The following is a 20,155-nucleotide window of genomic DNA, read 5'->3' on the forward strand; positions in this document are numbered from 1 at the left end:
CATAATGGCAATCCATCTCAATGTGTTTAGTACGCTCATGGAAGGTGTGATTGCTTGCAATATAGATAGCACTCTTGTTATCGCAACACATCTTCGAAGGAATTGAGATGACGATGCCCATATCACAGAGGAGACTTCTAAGCCACACAAGCTCCATGGTTGTAGTGGCCATTGCACGATACTCCGCTTCTGTTGAGGATAATGACACTTTGTGTTGCTTCTTACATCTCCAAGAAATCATAGTCACCTAAGAAAACACAAAAACCAATGGTTGAGACTCTATCATTGGGATTTCCTCCCCAATCAGCATCTTTATAAGCAATTAAATCAAGAGATGATGAAGAGGAAAGAAAAACTCCCTTAGTTATGGTGTTTTTAATATATCTGACAATCCTTAAGACTGCACTCATGTGCACAGTTGTAGGTGCATGTTGAAACTGACTGACGGAGTGAACTGCATGAGCTATGTCTGGCCGAGTGATGGATAAGTATGTCAGAGACCCAACGAGTTGACGGTAGGGAGTAAGATTCTCGAGAAGTGTCCCATCTTCCAGCCTTAGCTTTGCATTGATAACCTCAGGGGTTTCTGTCTTCTTATCATCCGAAATTTCAGACTTGGAACAAATGTCAGCAGCAAGTTTCATCTGAGAGAGAATATACCCTCGGGGAGAATATGCAACTTCAATACCTAGAAAATATCTTAAGAAACCAAGGTCAGACATGTCAAAATTTTCTTTTAAAATTTTCTTAATATCATGGATTCCTTGCTCATCACTTCTAGTGATGATCATATCATCAACATATAGTAGTAGAATAACTACAGAGGACCCTGCACTTTTCACAAACAACGCAGTGTCAGTATAACATGAACGAAAATTTAAGCTAGTCATTACATTGCTAAATCTGTCATGCCAAGCCTTTGGAGCTTGTTTTAACCCATATAGTGCCTTTTTTAGTTTAAGAATTTTATTTTCACCAATAGATACTCCTTGTGGAGGATCCATATAGACCTCTTCACTTTGTTCGCCATTAAGAAATGCGTTTTTAACATTCAATTGATAGATAGGCCATTTTTTAACGGATGCAACCGCAATAAGAGTCCTAACACTAGTCATTCTAGCTACGGGAGCGAAGGTTTCTTCATAGTCTATTCCGTACTCTTGAGCATATTCTTTGGCTACCAACCTAGCTTTATAACGTTCTAATGACCCATCACTTTTAGTTTTAATTTTGAAGACCCATCTACATCCAATAGACTTCTTTCCAGTGGGTAATGAAGTTATTTCCCAAGTTTTAGCCTTTTCAAGGGCACTAAGTTCTAGTTTCATGGCTTCAACCCATTGAGGAATGTTTTTGGCTTCATTATAGTGTGATGGTTCATGATAAGAGTGTAATGCAATTAGGCATGCCCTATATTTAGGTGTTAGGGACTCATAGGAAACAAACCTATTAGGAGGATTGGAGATTCGGCTAGATCTCCTTAAAGAGGTTTCTTCTATGTTGGAATCTTGAGAATATTTTTCTAAGGCACTTATGGGAGCTTCTTGACCACGCCTAGCATAGGTTTGAATTGACCTATTCTCAAAATTATTACTTCTATTTTCAACATTACTAAGAGGAGTATCCTCTAAATCATTAGGAACTTCCTCTTCGTGAGGAGTTACATCTTCTTGAGAGAGAAGATCAAATAAGAAAGCATATTCGCTTTTATCAATATCTTTATTTTTCTCAAAGCCGTTCTCATTTTCTAAAAAGGTAACATCTTTGGATATATATAGTTTGCTGCTTTTGGGGTCGAAGCACCTAAAACCTTTTTTATTTTCTCCGTATCCTAAGAACACACATTCGATAGCTTTTGGAGATAACTTATCTCTTTTATGTGTAAGGACAAAACACTTACACCAAAAAATTCTTAATCTATTAAAATTTGGTGTTCTTTCAAAGAGTTTTTCATATGGAGATATATTTTGTAAGGATGAGGATATCATTCTATTTATCAAATAAGTGGAAGTTAAGGCGACTTCGGCCCAATAGCACTTTGGAATTTCTTTGGAAATGAGAAGAGTCCTAGTGGTTTCCAAAATGTGTCTATGCTTTCTTTCGGCTAGACCGTTTTGTTGGGGAGTCTTAGGACATGACCTTTGATGACAAATGCCATTGGTTTCCAAGTATTCTTGAAATTCATTTGATAGATATTCTCCACCGGAATCGGATCGAAGAATGAAGATATTACTTGAAAATTGATTTTTGACAATTATATGAATTTTTTTAAAGAAATTAAAAACTTCGGATTTTAGATTGAGAAAATAGATCCACACAGATCGAGTGAAATCATCAATGAAAGTAACATAATATGAGTATCCTCCTTTTGATATGACCGGAGAAGGACCCCAAACATCCGAATGGACTAATTCAAAGGGTCTTTTGGACACAAATATTCTTTTTGGAAAAGGGGTGGATTTCATTTTTCCAAAAATACAACTCTTGCAAACAAAATGTTTCTCATTACAAAATTCCTTTCCAAAAGGAAAGGAGTACATTTTTTAGAAGCTTGGATGTCCAAGTCTTTGATGCCAAGTTTCAATATTTTTATCTTAGACATGATTACAAAATGAGTTAGTGGGAAGTTTCAAATTGTTCATATAGTAGAGATTTCCCCTCCTATGGCCTTGCCCAATCCGCTTCCTGGACTGGAGGTCCTGTATAGAGCAATCCTTGGTTGAGAAGGAGATTTCACATCCATGATCACATATTTGAGAGACAGATAAAAGATTTAAATTAAGTTGAGGTACTACTCTTACGTTTGGCACAAAAAAAACTTTTGAAAAGTCTAAGGTTCCAAAACTTTTAACTTGTAAAGAGGTACCATCGGCGGTGGAAACAAAAGAATTTTTGGAGTTGCTACATACATTGGATAGTCCATTTTCAATAGGGGTCATATGAAAAGATGCTCCAGAATCAAGAATCCAAGAAGGCGTACCTTGAGGAGAAGAAGAGGCAATGGCGGCTCCCGAAGTTGACGGCGATTTGAGTAGAATTTGAAGTGCTTCGGATAGTTGAGCAAGGGAAAAAGACTATTTCTCTTTCATTGGCTCCTCCTTCTTTTGTGAGATTTCTTCAATAATAGCAACTTTACCTTTTGGAGGTTCATTTATCTTTGGACAATTAGGTCTTATATGACCCGGTTCTTGACAATGATGGCAAATGGCTTTCCTATAATTGCCATTATAGTTATTTTGCCTCTCAAAGTGTGGAGGCTTATAAGCTTTCATATGATTGCCGGGTTTAGACACGGCTAGAACTTCATCTCCTCCTTTAATCATGCCAAAACGCGTTTCTTCTTGGCATATTTCGGCTATGGCATCTTCCAATAGAAGCGGTTTAGATCTATGAAGAAGGGAGGACCTAACTTGTTCATATTCGGGCCTAAGCCCATGTAAAAATTGGAAAAAATGTTCTTTTTCCATTTGTTCTCTTCGCATTTCCACATCTTCACTAGATACCCATTTGGGTTCAAGAAGGGATAGCTCATCCCATAAAGGTCCAAGAGTGCTATAGTAATCTCTTACACTCATTTCACCTTGCTTAATGGTACGGATTTTTTCTTGGATAAAGAATTGACGAGCAAGGTCTTTTTGGGTATACATACCTTTCATAAAGAACCATGCTTCATTGGCTAGGCGGAATTTAGCAATGTTGGCACAAATCTTTAGCTCCACGTTGTTCGTGAACCATGCAAGAATTTTTGCATGCTTACTTTCCCAATCTTCTACCTTGGATTGGTGATCTTCAATAGCCTTCATGCAAGCATTTCCTTCTAGAGCTTTTTCTTGATCACCATCCATTTTCGTAAGTTGAAGTTGAGGTTCCCTAATGGTGCCCATAACATATCCTCAAAGCTTTTTACCTTTGAGGTTGTTCTCCATGGCGGCGACCCACATCATGTAGTTAGTACCATTAAGCTTGAAGGAGAGATCAATCTTTTGTTCTCCTTCCATCATATATTCAAGAATGGAGGACAAACCAAGAGAGAGGTATAACTAGTCAACTAGCTATATGAATCAAGAGCACAACCAAGGCTCTGATACCATGTAATGAAATATGCGGAAAAGAAATGTATGTCCTACAATGGACATTCACACATAGAAATCAAAGAAAAAGTCCAAAAGAGGACATACACAAAAGCCAATAATGGCTAGAAAGCATAAAATCTTATAAAGGCACTAAGAGGCTTGAAGAAGCCACACATACAAAGGGGGAGACCCCACTTATTTATAGGCAAGAGAGGAGTGAGGGAGAGTTAGAGAAAAGAAAGAGAGAAGGACCATTGGGAGTTGTGACTGTTGGGGGCCCAACGACTCTTTGTTGGGCCCCCCAATGGTTGTGCATTTAATGCACAAAAAGTACAAAAAAGGAACAAAAAAGAATAAGAAAAAACAGAAAAAGAAAAAGGAAAAAAGAAGAAAAGAGAAAAAGTCTACAATGCCCCTATTGGGCGAGTTTACAGAACTACCCCTTATCGGGTAGTGTGTGATAAATATATATATAAATATATTGATTACATATATTTTAACACACCCGCATCCATGCGGGTCCGACACTTGGACATGGCTTTCCTTGTGTCAGGTGAAGTCAACCACACCGAGGTCCATTTTTGTCCCAAAAGTTGATTTGGTTAACCCTAATCAAGTCCAGTTTTATCTAATATTATATATATAAATACATAAGTGCACACACACATACATATACATATATAGATATACATATATATATATATATATATATATATATATATATATATATATCTTATCATGACACTTTTATATTTCATTAGTGTTAACTTAAAACTGTTAAAAATTATATATATATATATATAATGAAAATAGCGGAAGCACCAACAATACAAAGAACTCTTTAAAAGAATCAAGAATACAAGCACGTAAAGTGCATAAATAACCTACTAAGGGGTAAAGTGCCTAAAAGGCAAAAATATTATTCAAGAAGAGAGATAAGTGGGCTGAAAAACCCATGTTATTACAAGAGGAAAAGGGAAAGCTCCTCTATTTATAGAGGAGCTAACCCTTTAGAGAGGGACCACAAGGGGCTCCCTTCTAGTCATTGGGAGCCCCAACGGTCATAAATGTGACCGTTGGGGCCCCAACGACTAGATGGGTGGGGCCCCTTTGTGGTCCAATTACAATAAAAAAAATGAAAAATAGAAAGATAAAAAAGAAAGAAAAAAGAAAATCCTAAGAGTAATTTACCAAAATACTCCTATCGGGTATTTGGATGAACATAAAAAATGAAAATGAGATATTTGTATATATATACATATATGTATATATATATATACTTATATATATACACATATGTATATATTTATAAGTATATGTATATATATACACATTTTAACACGCCTCCTCAAACTTTACGGGGAGAAAACTGAAAGTTTGCCAAGAAGAAACATAAAACGCGGAGTTGGAAGCGCTTTGGTGAATAAGTCAGCCAACTGATATTCTGAAGTAACATATGGTAGTGTGATGGTTCCTCTGAGAAATTCGTCTCGAACATAGTGGCAATCCATTTCAATATGCTTGGTACGCTCGTGGAATGTATGATTGCTTGTGATGTAAATCGCGCCATGAAATCACATCTTGGTAGAAGAAGAAATGAGGATACCCATGTCACAACGGAGACTTTTAAGCCACACAATTTCCATAGTTGTCATTGCCATGGCCCGATATTCAGCTTTAGTAGATGATATAAATTTTTTTTTTTGCTTCCTACATCTCCACGAAATGAGGGATTCTCCTAAAAAAATGCAAAAACCAGTAGTTGAGATTCGATCATTGGGATTTCCTCCCCAGTCTGCATCAATAAAAGCAGTTAATTCAAGAGATGGAAAAGATGATAAGAAAAACCCTTTAGAGATGGTGTTCTTGATGTATCGCACAATTCGCATTACGACCGCCATGTGAACTGTAGTAGGAGCATGTTGAAATTGACTTGCAGCATGAACCACATGAGCAATATCTGAACGGGTGATGGATAGGTAAGTAAGAGATCCAATCAATTGCCGATAGGGAGTAGGATCCTCAAGAAAAACGTCATCCTCAAGTTTCAACTTTGCATTTATAACTTCAGGAATTTCAACTTTCTTTTCATCTTAAACTCCTGATTTGGTACAGATGTCTGCTGTTAATTTCATTTGAGATAGAATGTATCCTTGAGGAGAATACGTCACTTCAATACCTAAAAAATATCTCAAAAACCCCAAGTCAGACATATCAAAAGTTTTCTTTAACATAGACTTAACATCATTTACTCCCTTTTTGTCACTTCCAGTGATGATCATATCATCAACATACAGAAGTAGAATAACAATGGAGTTACCTGTTTTCTTAACAAAAAGAGCAGTGTCAGTATAACAAGAAATAAAACCCCAATTGATTAATACATTACTAAACTTGTCATACCAAGCTTTGGGAGCTTGCTTAAGGCCATATAATGCCTTTTTTAATTTCAAAATTTTACCATTTAAATTCATGTCAGGAGGTGGTTCCATATAAACTTCTTCACTCAAATCTCCATTTAAAAAGGCATTCTTGATATCAAGTTGAAAAATAAGTCATTTTTTAATAGAGGCTATTGGAATAAGGTCTCGAACACTAGTCATTCGAGCAACAGGGGCAAAAGTTTCATCATAATCCACCCCATATTCTTGGGCATATCCTTTGGCTACTAATCGAGCCTTAAATCTTTCTAAAGAACCATCACTTTTAGTTTTTACTTTGAAAACCCATCTACATCCAATGGGTTTCTTACCATTAGGGGGGTCAATGATTTCCCAAGTTTGTGCTTTATTAAGTGCATTAAGTTCAAGTTCCATTGCTTCATTCCAATGGGCATATTGTTTGGCATCATTATAATGGGATTGTTCATAGAAAGAATGAAGAGCTAACAAACAAGCTCGAAAATTTGGAGAAAAAAATCATAAGATACAAATCTATTAGGTATTTTAAAAATACGATTTGATCTTCTTTGAGAGGGTTCTTCTAACGATTCGTTTTGAGAGAATTTTTCAAGGGCACAAGGAAGATTATTTTCATTTCTTCTAGTATAAACTTGTGTGTGACTTGTTATATTCTCATTTAAGTTTTCATGTAGATCATGTTGCTCATCATTTTGAGGTTCAATATGATCCTCAATGACAACTTCAAGTGGTTCAATAGTTTTAACGTGAATGTCTATGCATTTTTCTTGAAGTAACAAGTCAAACAAAAAAGAATAATTAACATTTTCATTTAGGTTATACGAAAAACCATTTTCTTCTTGTAGAAAAGTGACGTTTTTTGAGATATAAAGTTTGTTATTTAATAGGTCAAAACAATGGTAACTTTTTTGTTTTTCGCCATATCCTAAGAAAATAAATTCAATTGCCCTTGAAGAAAGTTTATCGTTTTTGTGAGTTAGAACAACACTTACATCCAAAAATTCTTAGTCTTTTATAGTCGGGAGACATATTGTAAAGTTTTTCAAACGGAGAAAGATTTTTCAAAGAAGATGAGGGGTTTTATTAATTAAATATGTAAATTCAGAATAGCTTCAGCCCAAAAGGATTTTGGAGTATTTTTGGAAACTAATAGAGTTTTTGTTGTCTCTATTATGTGTCTATGCTTTCTTTCCGCAAGACCATTTTGTTGCGGAGTGTTTGGACAAGAACGTTGATGAAAGTTTTCATTTTCTTTCAAATAACTTTGAAAGTCATTGGACATGTATTCACCTCCCGAGTCAGATCTAAGAATGGACAAGTTTCCTAAAAATTGATTTTCAACCATTGCATGAAATTCTTTGAAAAAAGAGAAAACCTCAGATTTATGATTTTAGGAAGTAAATCCATGTAAATCGAGTAAAATCATCAACAAAGACAACGTAATATGAGAAACCTCCTTTAGATATATCAGGAGAGGGACTCCATACATCGGAATGAACAAGTTCGAACGGTCGTGTGGGAACATAATTTCTTTGAGGAAATGGAATAGCTTTAGATTTCCCAAAAATGCAATCTTTACAAGTCATGTGTTTGTCTTTACAAGTATTGTCCAAAAAAGGAAAAAGGGACATCTTTAAAAAGTTCGGATGACCAAGTCTCTTATGCCAAACTTCAATACTTTTGACATTTACAAAATTACAAAATGACTTGGATGGAAGAGTCAAAAAATCCATAAAATAAAGATCGCCCCTCCTATGGCTTTGCCCAATCAGCTTCCCTGACTGGAGATCCTGCACGGTACAATCTTTAGGTGAGAAAGAGACTTGACAACCATGATCGGTAATTTGAGAGATCGAAAAAAGATTTAAGTTGACTTTTGGAACAACTCTTACTTTAAAGACAAAAAAGTTTTGAGAGGATTTCAAATCAAGTGTTCCAATACTTTCAATTTTTAAAGTTGTCCCATCGGCCGTTGAAACATACGAAGATATATGATCGAAAAAAACATTTGAAAGAGAGTTTTTATGAGATGTCATATGAAAAGAAGCACCAGAGTCTAGTATCCACATACCTGGAGGTGATGATGAATAGGCTATGGCAGCTCCAGAAGTAGATGTTGAAGAAGTCTTGAGAAGATGTTGGAGGACTTCGAAAATTTGGCAAAGAGTTTCTTTGATATCTCCTCTATTGACATTTTCTTCTTCCTTCTTTGGAGAGTTTTCTCCAACCGCGGCCACCTTTACTTTAAGCTTTAGACAAACCGACTTAATATGCCTCAGTTCATTACAATAGTGACAAATCACTCCCTTTCTATACCCATTATTTTTTGAAAAAATGGGGCGGTCTATATACTTTTACATTTGTTCCCGACCTAGTAACGGCCAAAATTTCATAATTCTTAAGACTTATGCCAAGACGAGTTTTCGTTTGGCATACTTCGGCAAGAGCATCTTCAATAGGTAAGGCTTTACTTCTATGAAAAAGAGATGCCCTAACTTGTTCAAATTCGGGCCTAAGCCCATGAAGAAATTGAAAGAAATGCTCTTTTTCAATTTGTTCTCTTCTTAACTCAATATTTTCCGGAGCCACCCACTTGGGCTCAAGAAGAGCGAGTTCATCCCAAAGAGGAGTTAACGCACTAAAATAATCACGGACACTCATGTTCGCTTGTCTAGTAGATCTAATTTTTTCTTGACAAAAAAATTGTCTAGCTAGATCTTTTTGGGTATGCATACCTTTAAAGAAGAACCATGCTTCATTGGCTCTCCTAAATTTCGCAACATTGGCAAAATTTTTAATATCAACATTGTTCATGAACCATACCAAAATTTTGGCATGGTTACTTTCTCAATCTTCTACCTTGAATTGGTGCTCATCAATGGCTTTGATGTAGTCAGCTTCTTCTAGAGCTCTCTCAACACCTCCTTCAATTTTGGTGAGCTTTAAGGTGGGTTCAAGAGTGGTGCCCATCACAAGGCCCCACAACTTCTTACCTCTTAGATGATTTTTCATAGCCGATGCCCACATAAGATAGTTTGCACCATTGAGTTTGAAGGAAAGCTCAACTCTTGATTCATGCTCCATTGATGACAGAAAAGATAGAATATGAAGAGCTCCAAAGATCTTTCAAGAATATTGAAAATCCAATGGCTTTGATATCATGTAATGAAAATAGCGGAAGCACCAACAATACAAAGAACTCTTTAAAAGAGTCAAGAACACAAGCACTTAAAGTGCATAAATAACCCACTAAGGGGTAAACTGCCTAAAAGGCAAAAATATTATTCAAAAAGAGAGATAAGTGGGCTGAAAAACACATGTTATTACAAGAGGAAAAGCTCCTCTATTTATAGAGGAGCTAACCCCTTAGAGAGGGACCACAAGGGGCTCCCTTCTAGTCGTTGGGAGCCCCAACAGTCATAAATGTGACCGTTGGGGCCCCAACGACTAGATGGGCGGGGCCCCTTTGTGGTCCAATTACAATAAAACAAAAAAGAAAAAAAGAAAAATAAAAAGATAAAAAAGAAAGAAAAAAGAAAATCCTAAAAACAAAAAGTACAAAGTAATTTACCAAAATACCCCTATCGAGTATTTGGATGAACATAAAAAATGAAAATGAGATATATGTATATATATATACACACATTTTAACAATACCCTCCCCGCACCCAACCTTTTTTAAAGTGCCGCATCCGCATCCGCACCCACACCTATGTGACAGTCCCACAGGATTCCCCTGCCTGTGATACCAGGTGTTCTTAATGGACATGTCTAATTTGATGTTGGTCCAAGTGGATCCTAGTTGGATATAAGTGGGTTCGAATTGGAGCCAAGTATGTTGGTTTCAAATCGGGTTGAACCTAGGTGGAAGCCGATTATACTTCCATGAGTTACCTCAGGCTAGAATCACGTGTCTATTTAGATATCTTTTGGACTCACAATGTTGGTTTGAAATTGGGTTTAACCTAGGTGGATGCCAATTATGCTTCCATGAGTTACCTCAAGCTAGAATCACATCTAGTTAGAGATTTTTTGGACTCAGTGAATCCCACCAGACTATTGGTGTGCTTGTATGGGTCAGCAGATCTAGTTGACCATGGCCCATTGGACCTTAAGTCCAAATGTCACCCGTCACATGTTCATAAGCTCCAAATCAATGAGAATCATATCCTATTGAAGGCTATTAGCATTGAATAAATTATTAGCTAAAGTTGATATTAATACCTACTAAGTGTGATGACTGTCACACAGCATGGACATTTTTTATTGCATCTTGATCTTCTTGGATTGGTGGTGGATTTTATATATCTACTTTAGTACTGGTTCCCTAGAACTTTACAGTGGTGAACCATTTGTCAACTTTGTTTTTTGATGAACAGCTTCATGTCAGATCGGTTTAAATTGATCATCCATACCATACTCTTGTTAGTTCTTTTTGTTGTAAATGTCAAAAGGGTAATTTGCTTAGCAAAGAAAATTTTGTTTTCTGAACTTTGAGATTGTTATATATTCACTGTTTGACAATGAAACTGGTAAAATACCAGGCAGCCAACCCGCGAAGATATCATAAATATTGTCTATAGAATGTATCAGAAAGATGAGATATCCAAGGATGAAGTGATGACTATTGTGGATTCTTTCCCTAATCAAGGTAAGCATTTTTTCTGCATTTTTAGCTGGCTATGGTTGATTGACGTATACCAAATTATTTGTTTTCTTACTATAAAGAATAAACAATTGTTTATGTGCTCACAAGCTAGGCAAAAAACTAATGCTGAACATTTCTTATAATTTGCGACTCCAACGTCTCTAATGAGACCCCACTTTGTTGTATAAATAGGGGATGACTCCCCTCTATTTTGTAATGCTTCTTGCATGGTTCCTCTTCAATAAAATATTATTTTTTATGCTTGTGTTGGCCACCTTTGTGTGAGAACGCCTCGGGAATAAGTTTTTCTGAACAAACAACAGACAAGAGAGAAAGAGAATGAAATAGAAAAGGAGGAAAGGGTTTCCCAACGGAAGCGTCACCCATTGTGGGTGTGTGATCTTGTATTTATAATATAATACCAGAGATTACAATAATACCCCTCACTTAGTTGGGTATTTATGAGATTACATGCAACTACATGGATTGAATCCAGATCCAATCCAACAAGCATACTCTTAACACGCCCCCTCAAACTGAACATGGTGGAGAACCATAGATAGTTTGGATTTTAAATTCCAGTACCAATTGACTGGAAGGACCTTGGTGAATAAATCTGCCACTTGGTCTTCTCCGTGAATAAACATAGGATGAATATCCTTGGATTCAACTTTTTCTCTGATGAAATGGTGGTATATCAATGTTTTAATTTTTTGAACTGGATTAGCGGAAATAGAAATTGCACTGCGGTTGTCAATAGAGAGCTGAAGATGAATTCGTGCAGGCTATGTAACGCCCCAAAATTTCAAACTTGTGAACCTTTCAGAAGACAGGCAAGAGACTAGAAAAAATCTCTTTCCTTCAGAGTTTGTTTATAAAATCAGCGGAAGACTATTCTTTTGTTAATTCAGAAGGCAAGCTGACAACTTTGGGCACGTTAGATAAAAGAATCAAAACTCACAATATTCGGATATCCCAAGGAAAATCCGTTACAAACCCAAAACGTCCAGGACACGAGCTAAGAGCAGGAAGAAGTCTTGAAGCCATCTTGCAATCGCGCCATCGCCTGTGGTGTACCTAATCATCACTTGTACCCATAGAATGGGTTAGTTTCGCGAAAAACTAGTAGGTGCACAAGAGAGACTAAAGGAAACCAAATTAAGTACATTTAATTCAGCAGGTTATGCAGTTTAAAGCAGATATATAGTTAAACAGGTAAGCAGTACAAACGGGTAAGTAGTGCAAGCGGGTAAGCAGTGCAACAAGGTAAGTGGTGCAAGCAGGTAAGCAGTTAAAAGCAAGTAAGTAGCGCAACTGTCAAAACGTAGCAAGACGATTCATTTGATCGTAAGCTGTGAACTACCACGCAACAAGCTTGTTCTCATTCATAGAACGAGGTCTCTACGTTTAATCATTATCAGGACATCGTTTGTCGCTCTCACTACGTCTAACAAACACTTTGTCCTAAACCACCTTAATCTATTCTCATCTCTCAAGGCCTTATGTGGCCAACTGACACCTGTTATGACTCACTTAAGGCGTCATACATTCTCAGAAAAAGCCCACCCTTCTATAAAAGGTCCAAAACATGATCTAAAATCAAATAAAAATCTGATTCTCATATTTGAGTCTTGCATGAAATCATGTTAAAACAGAAAGCCAAAACTATAAATTCATAATTGGCTATCACAAACAATCTCAGAAGATCATCACAGCTCACCATAACTTTTTATGGTAATCACAAACACAAGATCCATGTTGGATCGCTCGGTCCGGAAAAAAGTACGACCTCACAGGGAAGATACCGCCCTAGATGGTAGACCTGGTCTTGGACCATACACTTCCTCACAGGAGTTCACCGTCTTTGCGGCTACCCGTTCGTGGACAGTGTACATCCTCACAGAGAATCTACCAGTCTAGCTTGGTCACCTGGTCTTGGAAATGTATAACCTCACAAGGAATTACCGCCCTAGATGGTATACCTAGTCTTGGACCATACACTTTCTCACAGGAGTTCATCGTCTTTGGGGCTACCCGTTCGTGGACAGTGTACAGCCTCACAGAGAATCTACCACTCTAGCCGGTTACCTGGTCTTGATCATACATACCCCGCAGAGAAACCTTTGGGAACCTGATCCTCAACAATTGTCATATGCAATGAAAATCATTACGATACACGCATCAACACAAATGACCGCTCTCAAGATCGATAGCCACCATTACAATCAACAAGATCAACGCCGGATCACTTGGTTTGGGAAATGTATAACCTCACAAGGAATTCCGCCCTAGATGGTATACTTGGTCTTGGACCATACACTTCCTCACAGGAGTTCACCGTCTTTGCGGCTACCCGTTCGTGGACAGTGTACATCCTCACAGAGAATCTACTACTCTAGCCGGGTCACCTGGTCTTGATCATACACGCCCTCGCAGATAATCCTTTGGAGATCAGGTCCTCAACAGACACCCTACTCAGTGATACATGCATCAATACAGTCGACTGCTCCAAACAATTGACCGCTCTTAGGTCAGTAGCCACCAATATGGGCACAAGCATGTATATCAGCAATATGCATCGTATCACTTCACATGGTAAAACAAAACACACGATCACCCATTCCTCCAATAAGGTTCCATGAACCATGAACATATTATCGCATACTCTCAACATTTCTTATCACGTGGCACATCAATCACATCACACAAAAGCATATAATACTACACATCGAATTATTGCCACAAGGAACATTACAATCCTCAAATAGGACCTCAAAGCATGCATAAACGACACATGAGAACACGCAGATATGACAATCCAGCTGATTCTATAGGCGAAGAGTAACTAACTCTATCCGACAGCTAAACAAAACAACTGAATAAGACAAGCACTCATAACAATGCTCGCGAAAACATATAATTACCATCAAATGGCTCAGTCCATCAGCAAATAATTAAATTAATCGTAAGGCATAAACCATTGCATCACAAGCCATTCATAAGCTATACATGATAAGTGTAGAAGTGCTGAAAACTAACACAGAAGTCGAGGCAGAGGGAGAGAGAGAGAGAGACGGCAGTAAAGAATGAGAAAACTCGTTAAGTTAGATTAGGGCTAATCTCTATGTTAAATAGAGAGAGGCCAAAGAAAGAAATCACACACAAGTCCCTCATTAAACATTAAATATCAAATAACCTCTAATTTAGGAAAACTTAAACTTAAAACCTCTTAATCTCAACACTCCCCCTCAAGCTGGAGCATAGATATCAATCATGCTCAGCTTGTCACAACATTTTGAGAAATTTGGTCTAGCAAGAGGCTTTGTAAACATATCTTCAACTTGGTCCTCCGACTTAAGATATTTGGTAGTGATATGACCAGCTTGAACCATATCTCTTACATAGTGGCAATCAACCTCAATGTGCTTTGTTCTCTCATGAAAGACAAGATTGTTCGCTATATATGTGTCTGCCTTGTTATCACACATCATGGTCATAGGAGAGGAAACCTTCACTTGAAGATCATGAAGAACAGTATGAACCCACATCAATTCAGCAGTTGTTTGGGCCATAGCCCTATATTCTGATTCTGCACTCAACCTATAAACCACATTTTGCTTCTTACTTCTCCATGAAATCAAGTTATCTCCCAGAAACACATAGAATCTTGTGGTAGATTTTCTATGCACTACAGATCCTGCATAGTCAGCATCAGAATAGGCCACTATCTTCAGAGTTCCACCTTTCCTGAACAATAACCCTTTTCCAGGAGAAGATTTTAAATACCTGAGAATCATTATAGTTGCATTCCAGTGTACCTCAGTTGGTTTGTCCATAAACTGACTAACTTTGCTTACTGCTAAAGCAATATCCGGCCTGGTCACAATTACATACAGTAGCTTCCCTAGTAGTGAGCGATAACTTTTGCTATCAACCGGTTTTGACCCTTCTTCAAACAATTGAACTTTATGGTCCATGGGAATATTTGCTGGTTTAGCTCCCAACATTCCCATTTCCTTTAATAAGTCAAGAACATACTTCCGTTGAGACAAAACCATCCCTTCACGGCTCCTGGCAACTTCTATACCCAGAAAATATCTAAGTGAACCAAGGTCTTTTGTAACAAAGTGTTTTTGAAGATGAGCCTTTGTGGCTTCAATATCTTTCACATCATCTCCTGTAAGAATGATGTCATCCACATATACCACCATAACAACTATGCCTGAGTTAGTTTTCTTGATAAATAGTGTATGATCTGCCGCTGACCTATTAAAGCCAAAGCGTGACATCACTTCAAACAACTTTTGAAACCATGTACGCGGACTTTGTTTCAAGCCATAAATCGCCTTTCTCAATCTACACACCTTCTGACACTCCCCCTCAACTTCAAATCCTGGAGATTGTTGCATGTAAACTGTCTCAGATAGATCCCCATATAGAAATGCATTTTTCATATCTAATTGACACAAGCTCCAACCATGATGAACAGCTACTGAGAGAACAGGACGAATGGTGCCCATCCGTGCAACAGGAGAAAAGGTTTCAAAGAAATCAATACCATATGTCTGAGTATACCCTTTTGCTACTAATCTGGCCTTGTACCTTTCAATAGAACCATCCGATTTGTACTTTATTGTATATACCCATTTGCATCCAACAATGTCAGCATCCACTGGGGAATCAACTAGATCCCATGTATGCTGAGACACTAAAGCATCCATTTCTTCTTGCATAGCCAGCTTCCAGCTGTTATCTAGCTCTGCCTGTTGATAGTTCAGAGGAATAGTTTCAGCAGATAAGGCTAAAATAATAGTTTTCATCTGATTTCCAATTCTAACATCGGAGACAAAATGAGATATGGGATATAAGGTACATTGTCGTGTCTCCTTGCGTAGAGCGATAGGCCTGTTATCATCATAATGAAGATCACTATTGTCAGTAGTACTTACCTCAGGAGAAGAAGAGGATGAAGGCACTTGCGGAGGTGGAGCTCTACGCACATATACCAATGGAGGATTATTAAATCGTGAAGAGGATGAAGTTTGGTTCGATAATGAGGGCACAGATTCCAAAGGAAAAGGAGGTATAGGTAATGGAAAAGACTCAGCTGGATCAACCTGCAGCGGGGAACCGGTACTAGAGTAATATGGAGTGGATTCCAAGAAAGATACATCCACACTGACATACTCTCGGCGAGAAATAGGATCATAACATCGATATCCCTTTTGATTTTTTGGATAACCGATAAATATGCATTTTGTAGCTTGAGCGGCTAATTTATCACGGTCAGGGCCAAGTTTTTGTATAAAACAAACACATCTAAATATTTTTGGTGCGAAAGAAAAAAGTGGGGCATTAGGTTTTAGGATATGTAATGAAATTTGATCACCCACAGAAGACGAAGACATGCGGTTGATCAGACAAGAAGCAGTGGTAATCGCATCACCTCAGTATAACGCAGGAACATTGGATTGAATCATAATGGTCCTGGCAACATCAAGGAGGTGCCGATGTTTTCGCTCAGCCACCCCATTTTGTTGAGATGAATAGGCACAGGTAGTTTGGAGTTGAATGTCATGATCTTGGTAAAATTGTAACAGAATTTTTTATTTAAACTCAAGAGTATTATCAGTGCGAACAATCTTGACAACATATTCAAACTGAGTTTTTATTTCAAGAATTAAGGATTTGATAATACTTGGAACTTCAGATTGTTCTTTTATTAAAAACACCCATGACAACTTAGAGAAATCATCAACAATAACGAGATAATATCGACATTGAGTCCTAGTAGGAAGGACCCCATACATCTGCATGAAGAAGTTCAAAAACTTTATGACTAGACTGACTCTGACTCGAAGGGAACGAACTTCAATGATGCTTGCCCAACTGACATACTTCACACTGAAATGATGTAGTAAAAGGAATTTGAGGAAAGACAGAACGAAGTTTTGAGAATGAAGGATGACCAAGACGACGATGCCACTGAACAGGACTGGATGAGTGTTCCACTGCAGCATAAACATTACCCACTGGATGATGTAGGTAGTAGACTCCATTTTCTTCATAGCCTCCACCAATCTTCTTCCCCGTCAGCAAATCCTGAAAATGACAACCCATCGGATCAAATATTACTCTACAGTTTAGTTCTTTTGTAAGGCAACTAACAGAGAGTAAACTTTGAGGAAAGTTGGGAGCATGAAGAACATTTTTCAACTGTAAGGTGGAGGATATAGAAATATTTCCCTGACCAACAACCGGTGAGGAACTCCCATCGGCTAATGAGACTCCTCGATGAACAATAATATCCTTTAGATCTGAAAAAACAAGCGAATTTCCACACAAGTGTCTGGATGCACCAGAGTCAATAATCCACTTACTATCATTCAGATGAAGATGATTCCCTGTTGAGTAGGCAACACCAGCTACAGGAGGGGTGAAACTCAAAAAGCGCAGAGCTATCAGCTCATCATATTCAGCTCGACTGAGGGTGATACTGTCACTTGCAGAGATATTATCATGTACATTTGTTGCCTCTAGTGTAGTAACATTTTCTTTTAGAGCATATGACTTTGATGAAGAAGAGGTTGGCCGACCATGCTTATCCCAGCAACGATCTTCTAAATGTCCATATTTTCCACAGAATGTACATTGAAGTTTTTCTCTGCCTCCCATACCTCGCCCACGACCTCGTCCTCTAATATTCTGAATATTTCCACGCCCATAACCAGATGAGACAACTAGAGCAGATGACTGGGTCACAGGCTGAGATTGTGGAAGAGAGATCGCAAGTCTACTCAGACGATTGTATGCATCAGCAAGAGTAGGTACATATGATCCAGTCAACATTTGGACTTTTGCAACAGAGAATTCTGAAGATAAATTTGTAAGAAACCGAGCAACCATAGTCTGTTCTTGATGATCCTTTTGCTTCGAACAACAAAGAGGCATGTGAGCATTGAGTCTTTCAAACGCAGCTTTGACGGAGGCATAGTACTAGGCCAAGGTCTGATCTCCCTGCTGCAAATTATATATCTCCTGTTCGACTTGCAGGATACGACTCACATTAGTCTCTTGTGAGTACGTATCTCGAAGATTGACCCACATCTGTTTGGCTGTATTATAGTAAATTAAACCATCTGCAATATGGGGTTCAACACTATTCATGATCCATGACATAACTATGTCATTATCTTCGTCCCAAGTAACATATTTTCCCACCTTTTCATTGGGTTCGTCTTCCAACAAAATATGTTTTCTACGATGTCCAGATACCGACGTCATAAAAGTTTTGGATCACCTGGCATAGTTAGTTTCATTCAACCTTACAGAAGAACCATACGAGAAGGGATTTGCAAAAGCCTTATACTCCCCAATATGTTCAATTTTGGAATCACATTTCGAAGTTTCACCCATATTGAATATTTAATTATATTTCAGCTGCCAAAAAAAAAGAAATCAGATTCACTCACTTGAACAACGTGTTTTATAATCACGTCAGGCAAGTCCACGACTACACAGTTTGCCACACCAAAAATAAAATCTTGACAGGCTACAAGTGGCACAGAAAATAGTGTGTTTTACAATCACGCATCAGCCAATACTACGACCAGCAGTTGTACTCAACACATAAATCCCACGACAATAGATAAAAGCTTCCCACAAACAAAATATTTTTCCACACAACAGGGAATCACGCCTACTGCTTCCACGACAAAAAAAAATGATATTAACATGCTGCTTTCACAGCACACATGTTACGGCTGAAAAAAAAAATCACGACTGCTGATATTCATATTCTGAAATTGAACGACCAAATAAGATCTGAGAAGAACAGTACCACGTCGAACTCGGCACCCAGATTCACGACCAAAGATAATATGAGCACATAGAAAATAGAAATCACGACAGCTGCTCCCGGACATATAAATCACGACAGCCAAAAAAAAAATTCGTTTCTTTTGTGCACCATTAAAAAACTGTCATATCCCGATCTTGATGACACACAATCATCGTGTCCTTTAGATCTGATGACAGATCTGTGTCGTGACCTTAGTCAGACACCAGATCTGTTATCAGATCTATGAAAAAAAATCAATGTGCACACCTGTTTCCAACCCTTTTTGTTTTGTTTTTTTTTTCGCCTTTTGTTGGTGTAGATCGATCACGCTCCCGAGATCTACCGCTCTGATACCATGTAGAAGTTCTGAAAACTAACACAGAAGCTGAGAGAGAGACGACAGTAAAGAATGAGAAAACTCGTTAAGTTAGATTAGGGCTAATCTCTATGTTAAATAGAGAGAGGCTAAAGAAAGAAATTACACACAAGTCCCTCATTAAACATTAAATATCAAATAACCTCTAGTTTAGGAAAACTTAAACTTAAAACCTCTTAATCTCAACAATAAGCAATCATACGGCAACAATTATATCACAATATGTAAGCAACTTATAAGACAAGCGGCTACATCAATCCTAGTTGCCACCAGTTCGTAGATTACGAGTTGTATGCAATCACATCAATCATAAGAGACGCAAGTCAACAAGTGCTACATTACAATAAGCACTAAGCAGTTCGACCAAGGGGTAAAGCAAGTAATTAACCAGTGTGAACAGACTTTATGTTTCGATATTACTAGCCTGCGGGTACGCGCAGGCAAAACGTAGAAACAACTGAGACTAGTTCGTGCGTCTGTTATTTTATGTATTTTCAATAACCCGAATAGTTAGTTGAGTCCGCTCCTAAAAGGACGGCTTTAGCCGAGAGAGGATTCCCCAAAGGCAGGTAAGCAGTGCCACTGATGCATCTAACTTCGGCAGAAGTGTTGAGCTAACTATTGTAGCCCCTTTCCCCTAACTCCAATGACTAAGGAGGTCGGATCATTGCCCGTGGGGTGGTTGTTAACAACCTGTCCATTGGAGTTTTGTCCCGCTCTGTCTTCTCCCTTGACAGACAACAAGAAGCGAATGGGTGTGTTAGGGGTTGCTTAACTAACGACCCATTCTATGCTGTG

The 20,155-nt window shown here is 38.0% G+C and overlaps 1 protein-coding gene across 1 annotated transcript in view; it reads left to right on the forward strand.

Annotated features, from left to right (window-relative positions):
- LOC149842300 (P-loop containing nucleoside triphosphate hydrolases superfamily protein) overlaps positions 1 to 20,155 on the forward strand; it is a 117,441-nt gene that overhangs the window by 76,865 nt on the left and 20,421 nt on the right. The window contains exon 9 of the mRNA XM_089999053.1: positions 11,038 to 11,144. Coding sequence (XP_089855179.1) covers positions 11,038 to 11,144 — 107 coding nt within the window. The remainder of the gene's footprint in view (positions 1 to 11,037; positions 11,145 to 20,155) is intronic.

This window comes from Nuphar pumila, chromosome 3, assembly GCF_984573655.1.
Source record: "Nuphar pumila chromosome 3, dmNupPumi1.hap1.1, whole genome shotgun sequence".
In the NCBI taxonomy this organism is placed as follows: domain Eukaryota; kingdom Viridiplantae; phylum Streptophyta; class Magnoliopsida; order Nymphaeales; family Nymphaeaceae; genus Nuphar; species Nuphar pumila.